This window comes from Leopardus geoffroyi, chromosome D4 (assembly GCF_018350155.1).
Source record: "Leopardus geoffroyi isolate Oge1 chromosome D4, O.geoffroyi_Oge1_pat1.0, whole genome shotgun sequence".
NCBI lineage: Eukaryota > Metazoa > Chordata > Mammalia > Carnivora > Felidae > Leopardus > Leopardus geoffroyi.
In genome coordinates, this window is record NC_059342.1 from 8515192 (window position 1) to 8532046 (window position 16855).

General features: G+C 42.1%; 1 protein-coding gene across 1 annotated transcript in view; it reads left to right on the forward strand.

Moving 5' to 3' along the window:
* The window catches only part of LOC123593587 (histone-arginine methyltransferase CARM1-like), a 246751-nt gene that overhangs the window by 197256 nt on the left and 32640 nt on the right, over window positions 1–16855 (forward strand). The window contains exons 7-8 of the mRNA XM_045469666.1: window positions 6658–6835; window positions 11787–11877. Of these exons, the coding sequence (XP_045325622.1) occupies window positions 6658–6835; window positions 11787–11877 (269 nt within the window). The remainder of the gene's footprint in view (window positions 1–6657; window positions 6836–11786; window positions 11878–16855) is intronic.

A 16855-nucleotide genomic window follows, 5' to 3' on the forward strand; every position in this document is an offset into this window, starting at 1 on the left:
TACCTCGAGCTTCTCTATTGATAGCCTGATTTTAAATTTATTATTATAAAACATTTTATGCATACAAAAGGAGAGATGAGCATAAATATAAGGTATGAAGAGTACTAACCAAATGAGCCCATATATCCGCACAACCCAGTGTAAGAACTAGACGAACCTTAACCATGTATTAAAATTCCTATTTGCCTTGCCCTGATTCCATGCCCTCCCCTCCCTTCAGTCTCAAAAGTTAATAACATCTTGAGTCTTGTGCTTAGCATAAAAAGCTTAAAAATATGATTTAGTATATCCTAATCAACATAGTTTACTTTTGAATACATTCAACCTTTTTTTAATAAAAGAAATCATTCTTCAGCAACCTGATTTTCCCCCCTAAAATTCAGTTTGAGAAATTAATTTATGTTTAACATGTGTACCTCTGGTTCTCTCTGACTGTGGAAGAGTATTCCTCATATGGATATACCTCTATTTATTTATTTGTTTCCCTATCAGTAGTTACTTCTGGCTCATTGTAAATTTTTATAATTTACATATTTATAATTACAATTTATAATTTACAAATTATAGTGAAATTATAATTTACATCCTATAATTACCAGTATTATAATTAAATCTTTAGTACACCTTATCTTTTTTTTAACATTAATTTATTTATTTTTATTTATTTTTTTTTTAATTTTTTTTTTTCAACGTTTATTTATTTTTGGGACAGAGAGAGACAGAGCATGAACGGGGGAGGGGCAGAGAGAGAGGGAGACACAGAATCGGAAACAGGCTCCAGGCTCTGAGGCATCAGCCCAGAGCCCGACGTGGGGCTCAAACTCACGAACCTATGAGATCATGACCTGAGCCAAGTCGGACCGTTTACTGACAGCCACCCAGACACTTCTAGTACAGCTTATCTTGAATATACATTTAAATATTCCTCTGGAGTGTGTATTTTTAGCTGGTGATATTTCTGAGTTGGACAGTGAGTACCTCTTTCAACTTTTTTGATGCCAAATGTTTTTCCAAAACGGTTATAAGTAATTGGAATGTAATAGATTTTCTTCCTGCATATTAGTTAAGTATTATTCCGTTATTATGTTGCTTTGCTTCTTGGCTGTTTCTTTGGACCCCAAATGTCTCATTTAATCTCAGCTCTTTTGCCTTGTCATCTTGTCTTTAAAATCGTGTTCGATTTAACCCCTATTCTCTTTGATTGATACATTTCTCTTACTTTCTCATTTGATTTGATCCTTAAGATGACATGAAGGGATCAGTGCTATTATATTCTCATTTTCTTTTAATTTTTTTTAAGTGTATTCATTTTTCAGAGACAGTGAGACAAAGCACGAGTGGGGGAGGGGCAGAGAGAGAGGGAGACACAGAATCCGAAGCAGGCTCCAGGCTCTGAGCCATCAGCACAGAGCCCGATGCGAGTCTCGAACTCACAAACGGTGAGATCATGACCTGAGCCGAAGTCGGCTGCTCAACCGACTCAGCCACCCAGGTGCTCCTATTCTCATTTTACACGTGAATGAAAGGACTTCCAAGAAACCGTGTGTCTTGGCCAAAGTCTTAGAGCTACTAAGTGGAGAATCTGACAGTAGCACCCAAGTCTTTCACCTCCAAAACGCTTGATTTTTCCACCTCTTTGAGACAGGATACAATTCAATACTACATGGTATTGTTTGGTATAGCTTCTAAGACTAACTAAGCTTCCGAACTGCACAGGCATAAATAAACAACACTTTTAATGCATGTAACTCAATGAAAAACCTCCCAAGTGAGATAAGAACTTCACCAAGTGAAAGTATTACCATGATCTATCTTGGAAATCACTGTGATACTAAAAGGGTGAATTCTACTGCTGCCACTACCTAAAGTGTGTGCGTGTGTATGTGTGTGTGTGTGCATGTGTGGGCACAATTTAAGCAGCTAATACAAGTGACAGAACTATTGAAGGGTTTTTGAAACCCAGTGTAATTGCAAGGAAACAAGATCCAAACAAAGATGTAATGTGGGTTTGCTCGTACCTTGATGGTGTCCGGGGAGTAGAGCCCTTATTGGAACCTCCCTCTATTCTGAACTCTCAGAGAAGGACCAGGTCCCATAGGGAGAATCTGCAGCAGTGACCGTGGTGGATGATGGAGGCTTCCTCTGGATTAGTAGCCTTCTCCAGCTCTTGGGGAGATGCATTAAAGTTCCTTTTTCCTGTAAAGGATAGTGCTACAAAGTTTTGGCTTTGGAAGAAGGGTGTGTGAGAAGACAGGCTAACACAAAATTTTCTGTACTGAGAGTGTTGTAAACCAAAGGTGAAGGAAAACAGCAACATTGACTCAAAGACTTATATCCAGAATTAGCTATTCTCTTGTATTAGAGCTATTATTGGTTGGATTTATGTCCTGTTTTCAAATACCTTTGTCAACAGATTGTATTCAGATTTAGAATTACCAAATAAACTATTTTCATTGTTTCCTCATTATTGATCTGCAGGAGATAAATAAATGTCCAGTGTGAAAAAAGAACTGCAAAGCATCCAAATAAGTTTGGGTGTCTTTGATTGAACCAAGCCAAACAGTTTTCTTTCCTGCAAAATTCTTCAAAGCAATTGATATTGCTAAGGGTATCTCTGATTTTGTAAGAGGGATATATATTATAAAGAAGTTCCAAAATTATTTGATCATGAAGCTCTTAGGTTCGTGGACTCCAGGAATATATTTGGGGGGAAATTGGGCTTTCTTCTAATCATAAAATGTTAGAACTAGAAGGAGCCTTAGATCAACTCGTTTTAAATTTTAATTTTGCAAGGAGGGAAACCAGAATTTATGGGCTTTAGTGACTTGCCCGAGATCACACAGCTCTTTGGTAGTAAAGGTAGGGCTAGAATTCGTATCTTCAGGTTCCTGGTCTAGTGTTCTTTGAATTGAATGAAATTAAATGCAGTCACATGATACAGTGACCTACCGGCAGGCCTTTTTTCCTATTTCATAATGTGATATTCCCTTCTTTACCAGTGAGAATAATGAGACTCGAAATTATTTCCTGTGAATCCCAAATTGTCCTTTTGACAGCTCATAAAATCCTCCCTCCAAAGCCTTATTATATCTCAGATGTTCCTAAGGGGTCAATAGTCCAGGATTATTCTCTGTAAATTCTCCATAGAAAATAATATCATGCTCACTTGGATATCCTATCACATTGGTCTCTCTAGCAAAACTTAGAAAGCTCCCCTTCTAGCATTCTGACCCAAGTTGACGAGGCAGTTTTATACACTACCTTGTGCAAAGTCTCATACCCCATAGGCAGATTTAGAAAGGGCTTAAAATCCAGAAGTGGAATCCCTTTGTGGCAGGCAGAGGGGCAGTGTGTATCAGAAACCTTTAAAATTGCCGTGTTCTTCTCACCAAACTCCACACCCAAAAAACAAATAATCCAGTGAAGAAATGGGCAGAAAACATGAATAGACACTTCTCTCAAGAAGACATCCGGATGGCCAAGAGGCGCATGAAAAGATGCTCAACGTCACTCCTCATCAGGGAAATACAAATCAAAACCACACTGAGATACCACCTCACACCAATCAGAGTGGCCAAAATGAACAAATCAGGAGACTATAGATGCTGGAGAGGACGTGGAGAAACGGGAACCCTCTTGCACTGCTGGTGGGAATGAACACTGGTGCAGCCTCTCTGGAAAACAGTGTGAAGGTTCCTCAAAAAATTAAAAATAGACCTACCCTATGACCCAGCAATAGCACTGCTAGGAATTTACCCAAGGGATACAGGAGTACTGATGCATAGGGGCACTTGTACCCCAGTGTTTAGAGCAGCACTCTCAATAATAGCCAAATTATGGAAAGAGCCTAAATGTCCATCAACTGATGAATGGATAAAGAAATTGTGGTTTATATACACAATGGAATACTACGTGGCAATGGGAAAGAATGAAATACGGCCTTTTGTAGCAACGTGCATGGAACTGGAGAGTGTGAGGCTAAGTGAAATAAGCCATACAGAGAAAGACAGATACCATATGGTTTCACTCTTATGTGGATCCTGAGAAAGTTAAGAGAAACCCATGGGGGAGGGGAAGGAATAAAAAAAAAGACGTTAGAGAGGGAGAGATCTAAAACATAAGAGACTCTTAAAAACAGAACTGAGGGTTGATGGGGGGGAGGGGGGGAGGGTGGGTGATGGGTATTGAGGAGGGCACCTGTTGGGATGCGCACTGGGTGTTGTATGGAAACCAATTTGACAATAAATTTCATAATAATAATAATAATAATAATAATAATAATAATATAAAATTGCCGTGTTCTTTAAATGCGCCAGAAGCAGTGGGAAGTGTTATTATTTGTTATTATCTGTTCAAACGCTGTTATAACGATGAAAAATGTGCCGTAACCTCAATGTCCGATAACTTGGGGTTGGTTAAATGAATCAGAGTATTTTTTGAAATACTATACAACCAGTAGAAATGGTGTTGTAGAAAACTTCATGGAATGGTGTTTAAAACAGAACTTCCTGACAGGTAGGCCAGGACGAATATAGTGATGCCCTCTGTCCCCATGGGAGCTAGTCAGGTTCTAGTGCAACCTGAGCCCTCAGCTCAAATATCTCAAGGTGCCAAAACAAAATATTTTACATTTTCATAAACAGAGAGACACTCACATGTCTGCTGAGGGATGTACTTTGCCTACATCTGGATATGACAATACAAACGATCTTTATTTTCATGTTTTTTCTCACCTGCGTTTCTCTTTTTTAATGCATAGTACTCTTTAACAAAAATAATGTGACAGTAATAATTTTAAAACTTACACAGCCTTTAATATACTTTATCTTGTTTTATCCTCAAGCCGGCCTGTGAGATAGGCACTACTATTATTCTTTTTACTATATAAATGCTATTTTTAAATTCCATATTTGAAGCTATTAAGAACGGAACAAGTTGATGCAGGCAGAAAGGAAAAGGTGGAAATGAGATATTTCTGAAAGGTAGACATAAGAGAACACAGTTACTAATTGTCTGTGGGAAGCAGCTAGGCCCCCAGGATGTTGAAGATTATTGTATTCGTGAACAAAAGAGAATCAAGGAAATACGAGATTATATAGAAGTTTTAAGAAAGTCTAGAGGAAGCCGAGAAGAGCAGGGCACCAAAAGCCTTAACCTTTAGGCTTTGTCTCTACAGGGAAAAATCCCATGAGCCCCATGACCTAGACTTCCACGTGTATCATCCATGATAAAATGGAATTCCAAGAGTCCTTGTGGATGGACAAATGTCGACAGTGGGTGACACATTCATAGTTTTCTTCATTGTTTTTCCAGATCAGAGATTAATTTATTCCGTCTTTAAAAAAAAAAAAAAAGTTTAAGTAGGGGCGCCTGGGTGGCTCAGGCAGTTGAATCCAACTTCAGCTCAGGTCATGATCTCACGGGTTCGTGAGTTCGAGCCCCGCGTCGGGCTGTGTGTTGACAGCTCAGAGCCTGGAGCCTGCTTTGGATTCTGTGTCTCCCTCCCTCACTGCTCCTTACCCGCTCATGCTCTGTCTCTGTCTCCTTCAAAAATAAATAAACATTAAAAAAAAAGTTTAAGTAGAAAAGACTTTTAATAAGTTTACGGGGCATGTGTTGGTAAGCAGCACCCTAGAAGGACTGTCTCGAGGTGAAGGTTACCCTAGCTATGTGAAGAAGTAATCAGAAATGGAGCAAATGCAATGGAATCATGACGAACACATGGTGTGCCACATTCATGACAAAGAAAGGGATCAAGTTGTGAAAATACAAAATGGAAGTTGTCTGTGCATAAACACAGCGAGCAAAGATCTAAGAGTCTCAGACAGCCACAACTCCAAAAGGAATGTGCTGTCTGCATTTATGCTCGTGCATATAAGATGTTTATTAGGAAATGTATTTTTCAGGCAGTAGAAAGACATAAATGTAATAATGCAAGTTCTTTGACATATTTGGCATTAAGAAGAAATACATTAGAAATATAATAAATACAGATCTCTTCAAGGTCCCACTTTGAAGAGAACTCAAAGTTATTAAACAGAATACAGAAGACATCAAAGAAAAATGAGTACATAACTGTAAAATGTGCTTCTGCAGAAAGGGCAAGAATGTGCTCTTACTTATTTTTGGAATCCAAAGGCCAAAGGATAATTTAATGAGCGTCAGGATCATTAATTTGTGCAAGATTCTTGTAAAGAGCTCTTTGGCGTCTTTACTGAAGGCAGAATGATGGAAAAGAAGCTGAAACCATGAACAAAAAAACAATTCCCTCAAAAGTGCAGGCGCATATGAATATACACATACGCAGACAACACCCCCCCCCACCTTCATGCACACACACACGTGTACATGTGTGTAAAGAGTCCGGAGAGGGGTATACATCAAACTCTCCATAGTTATTATTTGCATGTGGCACAATTACAGGTGTCTTTATTTGTGTCATATCTGTGTCTTCTCACAGTAAACACGAACTGTTTGTACATTAAGAAAAACAAGTTTGTTTTTTTTTCAAGGGTTTATAGAAACAAACATGTCTCTTCCCTCTCATCCCTATCACGGTGTCAACCCTTAATCTGTAGACCTTTTTTTTTTTTTTTTTTTGTAAGACCCTGTATAACATCAGTACTGGCACCTAGCACCCTGTCTTATCTTTTTCAGATGCTGGTGAAAAATAACCACCTTTCAGACAAGATCATTGTTTTGCCAGGGAAAATCGAAGACATCTCTCTTCCCGAAGCCATCGACGTGATCGTGTCCGAACCGATGGGGTACATGCTGTTTAATGAAAGGATGTTGGAGAGTTACCTTCATTCCAAAAAGTGGCTAAAAGCAAATGGTGAGTTGGCCAATTCCAGGTTCAGAAGATAAGCTAACTCTTCCGTAAAACTTTACCATCCTCTCCCTCCCCTCCCCCCGCCATATTTAATTTTGGGCAGAAAGGAGGGGAGGGCATTTCTATGATAGCAGTTTTTAAATTTTTCTCTTCTTGATCTTCCATAAGAAATCAGCTAGTCTCCAGCCATAAAGCCACAGAGGGTAGTGTGCTGCACAGTATTAAATAGGGGTAGAGAGGACCAGTTCCGAGCTATATATTTGTGTCCTGTTTCTATCACTTTCTTCATTAAGGAACTTGGCCGGACACTTGACCTTTTGACTTTGGTTTTGTCATCTGTATATTAAAAATAACCTCTAAAAAAAACTTTCTATGGGCGCCTGGGTGGCTCAGTCAGTTGGACGTCCGTCTTCGGCTCAGGTCATGGTCTCACAGGTTCGTAAGTTCAAGCCCTGCGTTGGGCTCTGTGCTGACAGCTCAGAGCCTAGAGCCTGCTTCGGATTCTGTGACTCCCACTCTCTCTTCCCTCCCCGGCTCGCACTCTGTCTCTCTTTCCCTGTGATCAGTGCTGAGATGATAATATAAAATCCCGCATTCTTTTTGTGCTTACCAGGTATCTACATGTGCTAAGCAATCTGCATAAATTCATTTATGAGGATCTTCCCAAGTGTGAAGGTTGGAGGTTTTTAATTTATTTGAAAGGTCAGCGCTGAGGTTCTTGGTGATTTTACGGTCCTCCCCCATGGGATGTTTGGCAACGTCTGGTTTGTCACAACTCGGGGAGGGGAGCTACCGGCATCTGGTAGGACAGGCCAGGTGGGTTGCTCAATGTCCTTCAGAGTATAGGACCGCCGACCCCCCCATAAAGAGCTCTCCAGCCCAGAACGTCAGCAATACCAAGACTGAGACCAGCCCCCATTTATGAAGAGAAAATGGAAGCTCCGTGGGAGCAAAGAACTTGACAAGGACACACCTCTACTGAATGACAGAGCCGGGGTTCGAACCCAGGTCGGTCTGACCCTGAAGCCCACACTCAGGACTCCTGCCTGTGCCCTAACTTTCCTCTCTACTGGAGAGAGTAGACACGCTTCCACAGAATGTCTTTTTTCAAATAGAGCATGGGAAGTGACCAGCCAGTTTTAAAAGTGGCTATTATTACACTTTAAAAGTGGCCCATTACACTTCGAGCACCTTACCAGTGCCATGGCTCCCTGCCTTGACATCCAGTGAAGACAAAATAATGACAGCCACCAGCACGGTTCTTACTCCCAGTTAGGCAGTACATGCATTCCAAGTGTATGCATGTTGTTTTTTTTTAATTTTGTTTTCATGTTTATTTTTTGAGAGAGAGAGGGAGACAGAGCACGAGTGGGGGAGGGCCAGAGAGAGAGGGAGACACAGAATCCGAAGCAGGCTCCAGGCTCCGAGCTGTCAGCACAGAGCCCGACGCGGGGCTCGAACTCACAAACCGCGAGATCATGCCCTGAGCCGGTCAGACGCTTAACCGACTGAGCCACCCAGGTGCCCCCAAGTGTTATGTTAAGTTAAAGCCTGAGGCTCCTCTATCATTTCCTGCGTGGTTCAAAATGTAGGGACTCTGAGATAAGCACTTAAAAAAGAAACTCCTGCAAAAATACATGAGTAAAAAGGTAAAGTATACCTGATGTCACAAACTTCATTAACATGCTTGTTGTGTAAACAGCCCAGGAAGGTCTCATAAGCCTGTTGTTTACGTGACAAAACTGAATTGTGGAAATGCATGTAAAGGAACAGGCTGCTTGGATTTCTTACTCAGTGCCCTTCAGAAAGCATTCTGACATTTTTTTTTTTCTGGATTTCTTTTCACATGGCTGAGTACTTGCCACTGGGGAGATTGTGAACATGGTAAATTCACCTGCATCTGTTGAGTCCCTCCAGGCCAAGTATCTAGACCTAATATCGGGGTATTCTTTCCCCCCAGATATTTGTAATGGATATGACTAGGCTGTATATCTTTAACTAGACAAGTAGACATGAATACCGACTTGATCTTCCTTTTAACCCACGTGTTCCTGAAGGAAGATTGGTTTTTTGCTAATTATTTCTATTCTCCGTGAAAATAAGGCGTAACTTACAACATCAAATAATGTTAAAAAGACTTCTAATAGATAGGAACCCTCTGCCTCACCTCTTCCTGTCCTCACATTTCCCCCACCGAAGGCTATCCCTTTCAGCCACATCTGCTATTTCTTCCATGATGTACCTATATATTTCGACATAAAAGTATATTTCGATGTAAAAGTGTATATATTGCTATTTTTGTCACTCTCTGGTTGAGAAGTTCACTCCCCTTGCTTCCCTCCCCCCTCCCCCATCTTCTCAATATATTTATACAGGTCCTGAATCCCTTTTCCAAACCCTTGAGGCCAGATGTGTTTCAGAATTCAGAATCTGGAGGACTCGGGACTGGTAATACGGGTCGTATTACCATGGATTACTTAAATCTCCAGGGGGGCCTGAGGCAAGGCTCCGTGATGAAGCATGTTACATTTCTGCCACAAAACATGGGAATGTGGCTACCAAGTGTGATAAATGAAGGCTGTAAATAAACTCACACAGGCTCAGGTCAGGGTTTGCTGTCAGATGATATTGCTGCAAACGTACGAAGCTCGGTTGCTTCACAGAGCTTTTTTTGGATTTCACAATTTAATATAAAGAAATATAGACCGAGATCATCATTTGGCGAGATCAGTAATCGACGTTTATATTATGACGACAACGCAAATATCGTTCCACGCTGAGTCAAGGGGTATAGTGGGTGCATTTGTATTTTCTCATGAAATCTTCTGTTTTTCTTGGAGTTATTTTTTCATTAGCTTGGGTTTTTTTTTTTATAAGCTCATGGCTAATTGTTTCCATGCTCCAAGAGGTCAGACAGGTCCTCTCAATATGCAGTCTGTGGAGGCCTTCCTTCCATGGCTCCTCTGTCTTTCTCTCCTACACGGGACATGCTTGTTCCCAGTCCTCTAGCGTGCGTTCCATCATTATTCTTCTTTTTTCTTGGGGTACACCGTCATTTCAGCAAAGAGTATCCTCTAACAGCTTTTGGAGAAAAGGTATTTGAGAAGTTACTTTTCATTAACCTCTTGGATTATCATTTTGCAGGGTAGGGAATGTGAACTTGGACACAATTTTTACTCAGTATTTTATATTTTATTTATTTTTGAGAGAGAGAGAGAGACAGAGCACAAGTGGGGGAGAGGCAGAGAGAGAGGGAGACACAGAATCCGAAGCAGGCTCCAGGCTCCGAGCTGTCAGCACAGAGCCCCCGCGTGGGGCTCGAACTCACAAACCGTGAGTCGGACGCTTAACCGACTTAGCCACCCAGGCGCCCCTTTACTCAGTATTTTGAAGATATCTCTTTTTGGTTTCTGGTTTCCAATATTGCTACTCAGAGGTCCCATAGCCTTCTGACTCCTGATCCTTTAGAGGGACATAGTTTTCCCCCCTGAATGCTTTTAGTATCTTGCTTTCTCTCTAGCCTTTCTAGCTTTTTCAGTTCTCGTATTGGGCATGGAGTGAAGATATTTAATCAGAAGACTCATTTTCCTCAACTCTAAGGATTGTTCTTATATTTTTACCTTTGATGATCTCTCCCCCTCCATTGTATATCTTTGGAATTCCCATTAGGCTCAAGGCTCAGAGCATCTCTAAAGCGTCCCAGGTTTATACAAGTAGGGATACATATTGCTTTTCTAAGGTTGTTTGATTTCCTTTTGTCTTGAAATTGAAAACCCACTAAGAAGTCATTATTGTTTTGACACTAGTGCATGAGATTTAGGTGGAGACATGTGGATGATGTAACAATGGAGGTTTTTCTCTGGCCACCTCTGAAAATACCCTAAAGAAAACAATCTGTTCTATTTTCACAGACATTGACAGGAGCGTGGTTAAAATAGGGGCCATTGACTGAAGAGGAGACTCCATGTCGGGATTTTTCCCTTCTACTTATTAGCTCTGTGATTGGGGCTGACTGGCTTAAATTTCCCTGTTCCTTGGTTTTCTCATTTATAAAATGGGCCTAATAATAGAGCCGACTTTCTATTGTTAGGAGAATTAAATGAACTAATACTTGGAAAACCCATAAAAAAAAAGTTCATGGCAGAGTTGACATGATCTAGCAATTTTAGGCATTATTTTTGTGACCGCATCTCCAATTTCTAAGGCGATTCTCACTTCTGAAATGGGGTTAGTCGTTCATCTCTCTTTGGTGTGCAGTTTCCTAAGTGACTGTGAAAAAGGGTCTCCCTAAAAATGACAAGAATAATAATGCCGGTCACTGTGTCTGCCTGTCCAGAAAGGCCCGACTTCAGGCATGCATTCTAGGTGTTTGCCCACGAAAGAATCTGCCTTTCCCAAGGTGGCTGTACGTATCAGGAACAAAACACATGAGTGGGTGTCCCAGCAAGGAGGGTGGTGAACCTCCAGAGAAGCCGAGCTTCTAGAAACACTTAAAAAGATAATCAGCACGATTATACAGGGACGAAGGCCGAGAATGGAAATAATAATGTGATGGAATGATGGGAATGTAAATTATTTTCAAAGCTGTTTTTACAACAATAAGATTTTTTAAAGTGAAGAAAGGGCACGGAATTCTCAGCACAGGACATATAGGGAGGAAAAAGCCAAAAGCAGAGAAGGCAGTACGTCAGGTTCGATGTCTCACCTAATTCCCCATAAGCTTTGATTGCAGCATAGCTTTGTGACTTGCATTAGTATTCCCTTCTTATATTTCCTCCAGTCTTCTGCCTCATTTTTTTTTTATCCTGGCTTCGAGGCAAGATTAGTTTTCAGCCTCTTGTGTAATAACTGAAATAGAATGAAAGAATATGTTGGTCAAGTGGCAGGTGGGTGTACCCTTCTCTCAGAAGGCTGTGGAAGTCAACGTCTGGGTCTTTTGTCTTTCGCTCTTTAGGAATGATGTTCCCGACCTTCAGCGACATCCACTTGGCCCCCTTTTCTGACGAACAGCTCTACATGGAACACTACTCCAGAGCCAACTTTTGGTAATGTTCTCTTCTCTCTTCCATTCCTTTTCCCTTAGAGTAAGCCAGAGTTCGGCATTTTGGGTTACCCAGTTGGCGGGGGGCTGGGGGGCAAGGAGAGGGGTGCTGTGCATGCATAGGATGTTTAACAGCACCCTTGGCCTCTACCTACTAGTTGCCAGGAATGCCTTTCCCCTCATTGTGAAACCAAAAATGTCTGTCCAGACATTGCCAGATGTCCCTGGCAGGGGAAGCGGGGCACAGAATCATCCCCTGTTGAGAATCACTGGAGTAGACATACCAGGGAGCTGCTTACGCACTGTCACCCATCCAGAAGACCACCTGTTGCCGGAATGACAGCATCCTCCCCCTGCCTGCTGGCCGTTTCTCCCCACTGAACACCATCCACTCCTTGGGCTCAGAGCTATGGCTTCCGTTAGAACGCACCTCGCGGTCAGAGGGCATGGGAATCAGTACCTCTTGATGTACATGAGTCGATCAAAAATTTTTTCTGGAGTTTTCGCACTAGTTGGCTATTGGCTTTTGGACAGTTCACTTTCTCTCTTGAGACCTGGTTTCTTCGCTTGTAAAACGAGAACCAAGACAAAGCCGCTGCCGGTTCTAAACGGCCATTCTTGCTGGCATTCTTTTTTGAGAACTGGTTTTTACAAGGAGAATGATGATATTGGACCCACGGGAGGGAGAAACAGAACAGATACCCTCCGAGTGGGAATGCTGGGTGTGTAGGAGGACAGGCATGTACTGGCATATGGAAGCGGATGGATGCTAAAATTTAAGCTTTGAGTTCCAGCTGACGTACGTAGAGCCTTCCAACACAGAGATATATCCACAGTTGATTTCCGGGTTTTTGTTTTTTTTGTTTTTTTTTTTCTCTTTGCAATCCTCTCTCTTGGTGAAGAAGCAGCAGATAGGAGGCACTTTGGTTTCCCAGGTTACCAGCTCTTTGAGGAGTAGGGTCAACGGGCTGAAATTCTTCCTTTCTCTCTGATTTTTTTTTTTTTCTTGCAAAATAGGCTTTCCTAGCACAGACTTGCACCTCGTGGTTTCGGCTCAATCTGTACCTTTGAAGCTCCAAGCCACATGCTTCCCAATGGGGGTGAGTGGCTTCTTGGAACATGGTGGGGGAAGACCCTAATTATGATCATTGTTCTTCGGGCTCCTGCCGACCCTCAATGTTTATATTTTAAATATAAGCCTCCTGAGTGGGTGAAGAGGTTGGAGAGGCAGGAATTTCAGGTAACGGAAGAGACCAGACCCCTGCCCCCAGTGGGGCCGAGGGGTAGCGCATTGTCCGGGTAGCCTCGTGTGCCTTCCCACCTGTTACCACCTGCCGCCAGCTTAGCTCCCTGCGAGTGAATGGTAATGATCACAGCGGATTGGGCAGGCTCACCAGCAGCATACAAACGTACTGCTATTTATTCCATCTAAAAAGAAAAAAAAGAACCTTTTTTCTGTCTCACTTCCCCAGTTAGCCACCACCCATCTCTCTGAGTCCCTCTGCAGCCAGATTCCTCAAAAAGCGTCGTCTCTCCTTCCAGTCTCCAACTCTTTCCTTCAGTTTCTCTCTTAAGACGTTCCTCCGTGGCCACTCTTACCAAGGTCGCCGGTCTGCCGACCTCCACGTGGCTACATCCAGTGATCAGACCTCACCTGTCAGCTTATTTAGCCCACGCCAGCATTTGAGCAGCGTTTGAAACGCCCAAAACCGTCGTTTTATTTCTCTCCTGCCTCACTGGTCGCTTTCTCAACCAGTCCTCCTCTGGTTCTTACCTGTCTCCTTCACCTGCTGACATTGGAGTGCCCCAGGACATAGTCTTGGACCTCTTCTTCGTCCACAGTTACTGCCTTGGCAAAGTCACCCATTCCCGTAGCTTCAGATAGCATCTGTACACTCCTGATTCCCAAGTGTATCTCCTGAGCTCAGACATGTCCTGGAAACTCCCTATTGTTATAGCCAGCTGCCCCCTGCGCATCTCCCCTTACAGAGACGTACCATCCAAACTCAACTCGTCTCCCCCACTTCCCCTCAAAATCTGCACCGGTCATGGTCTTTCCGTCTCAGCCGATGATAACGTTGTCCTCCCAATCATTCAGACCCCAAACCTTGAGGCCCTCCTTCTTTGTCACCATATCTAAACCATTGAGAAATTCTGTTGGTTCTACTTTTGAATTATACCCAGGATCCTGTCCAGTCTCAACTATATTCACTCTTCCCCTTTGTTCCCAACACTGTCCTCTCTCCTCTCCATTACTGTGGCAGCTTCTTAACCTGTCTATTCCCAGCATTTCCAAAGCCTTCTGGTAAATTCTGTCCAATCAGGTTCCTCATTTCCCAGGACCACGTTCATTCAGCTCCCACCACACAGGCTTCCTTGCTGATTTTCAGACACATCCAACCACCTTGGGGCCCTTGCATTTGCTTATCCTCTTATGTGGAATGCTTTTCCCCCACTATTCACGTGGCTAATTCCTGCACCTCCATAAAGTCTGTCAAAATGTCAGCTATCCTGGGCATCCTATAAAATGGCGGCCATAGTACTCCCTATCCAACTCTTCCTGCTTTGTGTTTTTCCTCTAGCACTTATCACCTCCAAAAAGAACTATAATTCCTTTATTCGTTATTGTTTACTGTCTCCATCCTTCCTGATAAAATGTAAGCCCTGCAGAAGACCAAATTCTGTCATTTTTCACTCTTGTATCCCAAACACCCTACGTTTCAAGTGCCTATAACATGGTAGATCCTGAATAAATATTTTTGAATGAGTAAAAACTCCAGTAATCTCAAGTGAGTGTGCAAATAATTACTATTAAATTTTAGTTCTCTCTTCAATTTCTCTATTAAAAAAAATAATACTATGAATATCATTTTACAGCTTTTTTACTGTTTAAAATTTTATTTTTTACTTTTGTTTAGTTTTGATTTCAGGACCTTGTTGACTTGTTCTCAAATTTTCTCAACATTCTCTTGCTGCAGCGTATTTCTTTTGTTACTATATCATAATTTATCAACTCAAGCTATCCAATGTTGGATATTAAATTATTATTATTTTTTTAATCTTTATTTTTGAGAGAGAGAGAGAGAGAGAGAGAGAGCAGGGGAGGGGCAGAAAGAAGAGAGGGGACAGAGGATCTGAAGCAGGTTCTGCATGGACAGCAGCGATCCCAATGCGGACTTCAAACTCATGAACCGTGAGATCGTGACCTGAGCTGAAGTCGGATGCTTAAGCAACTGAGCCACCCAGGTGCCCCTGGATATTAAACTATTTTAATTGCTAATTTAATCCTATAAACTTTATAAGAAACAACACTAAGGGGGCCGTCTGCGGGGCTCAGTCGGTTGAGTGTCCCAACTCTTGATTTCAGCTTGGATCCTGATCTCACAGTTGGTGGGATCAAGTCCCATGTCAGGCTCCACGCTAAGCCTGGAGCTTTCTTGAAATTGTCTCTCTCTGTCTCTTTCTGCCACTCTCACCACTTACAAATTCTCTCTCTCTCTCTCTCTCTCTCTCTCTCTCAAACAAAAACAAAAAAGCAACACTAAGGTATTATTTCTATCTTCTACAAGAATATAGAATTTTATAGAATTCTGTATCTTAAATTCTATAAGAAACAATACTGCAGTGAACATCCTTTTATAGAAATCTTGGTTCGCATTCTGATTATTTCCTTACAATAAATTGCTAGAAGCAGAATTACTGGACCAAAAGGTGTGAAGAAGGATCTTTAAAAAAATTATTCTTATATATTGCCAAATTGCCCTGTAGAAAAAGTTTTACCAATTAACACTTCCACCAGGGGTATATGAGAATGTCTGCTGAGTCTTGCCCATACGGGCTATGTTTTTTTAAATGCCAATTTGATTTGAAAAAAAAAAAAAAATGGTGGCCAGTTTATTTTTAATCTGTATGTCTTTGATAGCTAGTGCATTTGAACGGTTTTATTTTTAGTCAACAAACACGAAGAAAATGTTTAAAAAAATATCTAGTTAACAAAATTCCCAGCCTTCACTCTCCTTCTAATTCCCCTGCCTCGATGAAGAGGTTTCTGCATTAGGGTGACTGGGATGAGGGCCTCTGGTTGCACTTGTGCAGGGAAATGGGTGGTGAAAGTGTGTCCAGTTGCCATGACAAGAGGTGCAAAAGTGAGGGGCACCGGGGTGGCTCCGTCGGTTGAGCGCCCGACTTAGGCTCAGGTCATGATCTCGTGGTTCGTGAGTTTGAGCCCCGCGTTGGGCTCAGTGCTGACAGCTCAGCGCCTGGAGCCTGCTTTGGATTCTGTGTCTCCCTCCCCCTCTGTCCCTCCCCCACTCGCTGGTGCACACACGCGCGCTCTCTTTCTCTCTCTCTCTCTCAAAAATAAATAAAAACATTTTAAAAAATTTTTTAAAAATTAAAAAACGAGAGGGATGGCCGTGAAAGTGCTGGCTGAGAGGAGGAAAAGCAATGAAAAAAAGTGATTTAGATATATTCTGGGGAAGGGAGCTGAGAAACTGAGGAATAACAGGCCGAATAAATAAGATCATCAGGTGTAATCAGTGATCGGTCCTCACCTGACTTTCTCATCAATCAGTACTTGGCACCATTGAGTCTTCACTTCCGGAGCCTAAGTCTGGTTTTCCTCCTTCATTATTGGCCCCAATTTGGTCTCCTTGTTGATTCTTCCTCAAGACCCAAGTCTTCAGGGTTGGATTGATTCCGAGTTGGCTCTTACCGTCTTCTTTCGGTCTCTATTCCCCTCCGTACCGATCTCATTCCATCTCCTGGCTGTAAATACGGTCTTTATGCCAGAAACTTCTGTAGTGGGAACTCCAGCCCACACCTCTCCCTGGAACCATAGACTTTAAGTGTCCAACTGGCTAGTGACAAGTCTGTGTGGATGTCTCTTGGGCATCTTAAATTTAACACGTCCAAAGGCAAGCTGCTGACCCTTGTCACCACCCCCCTGCTCACCACTGCAAAACAAAAAGACAACAAGCCAA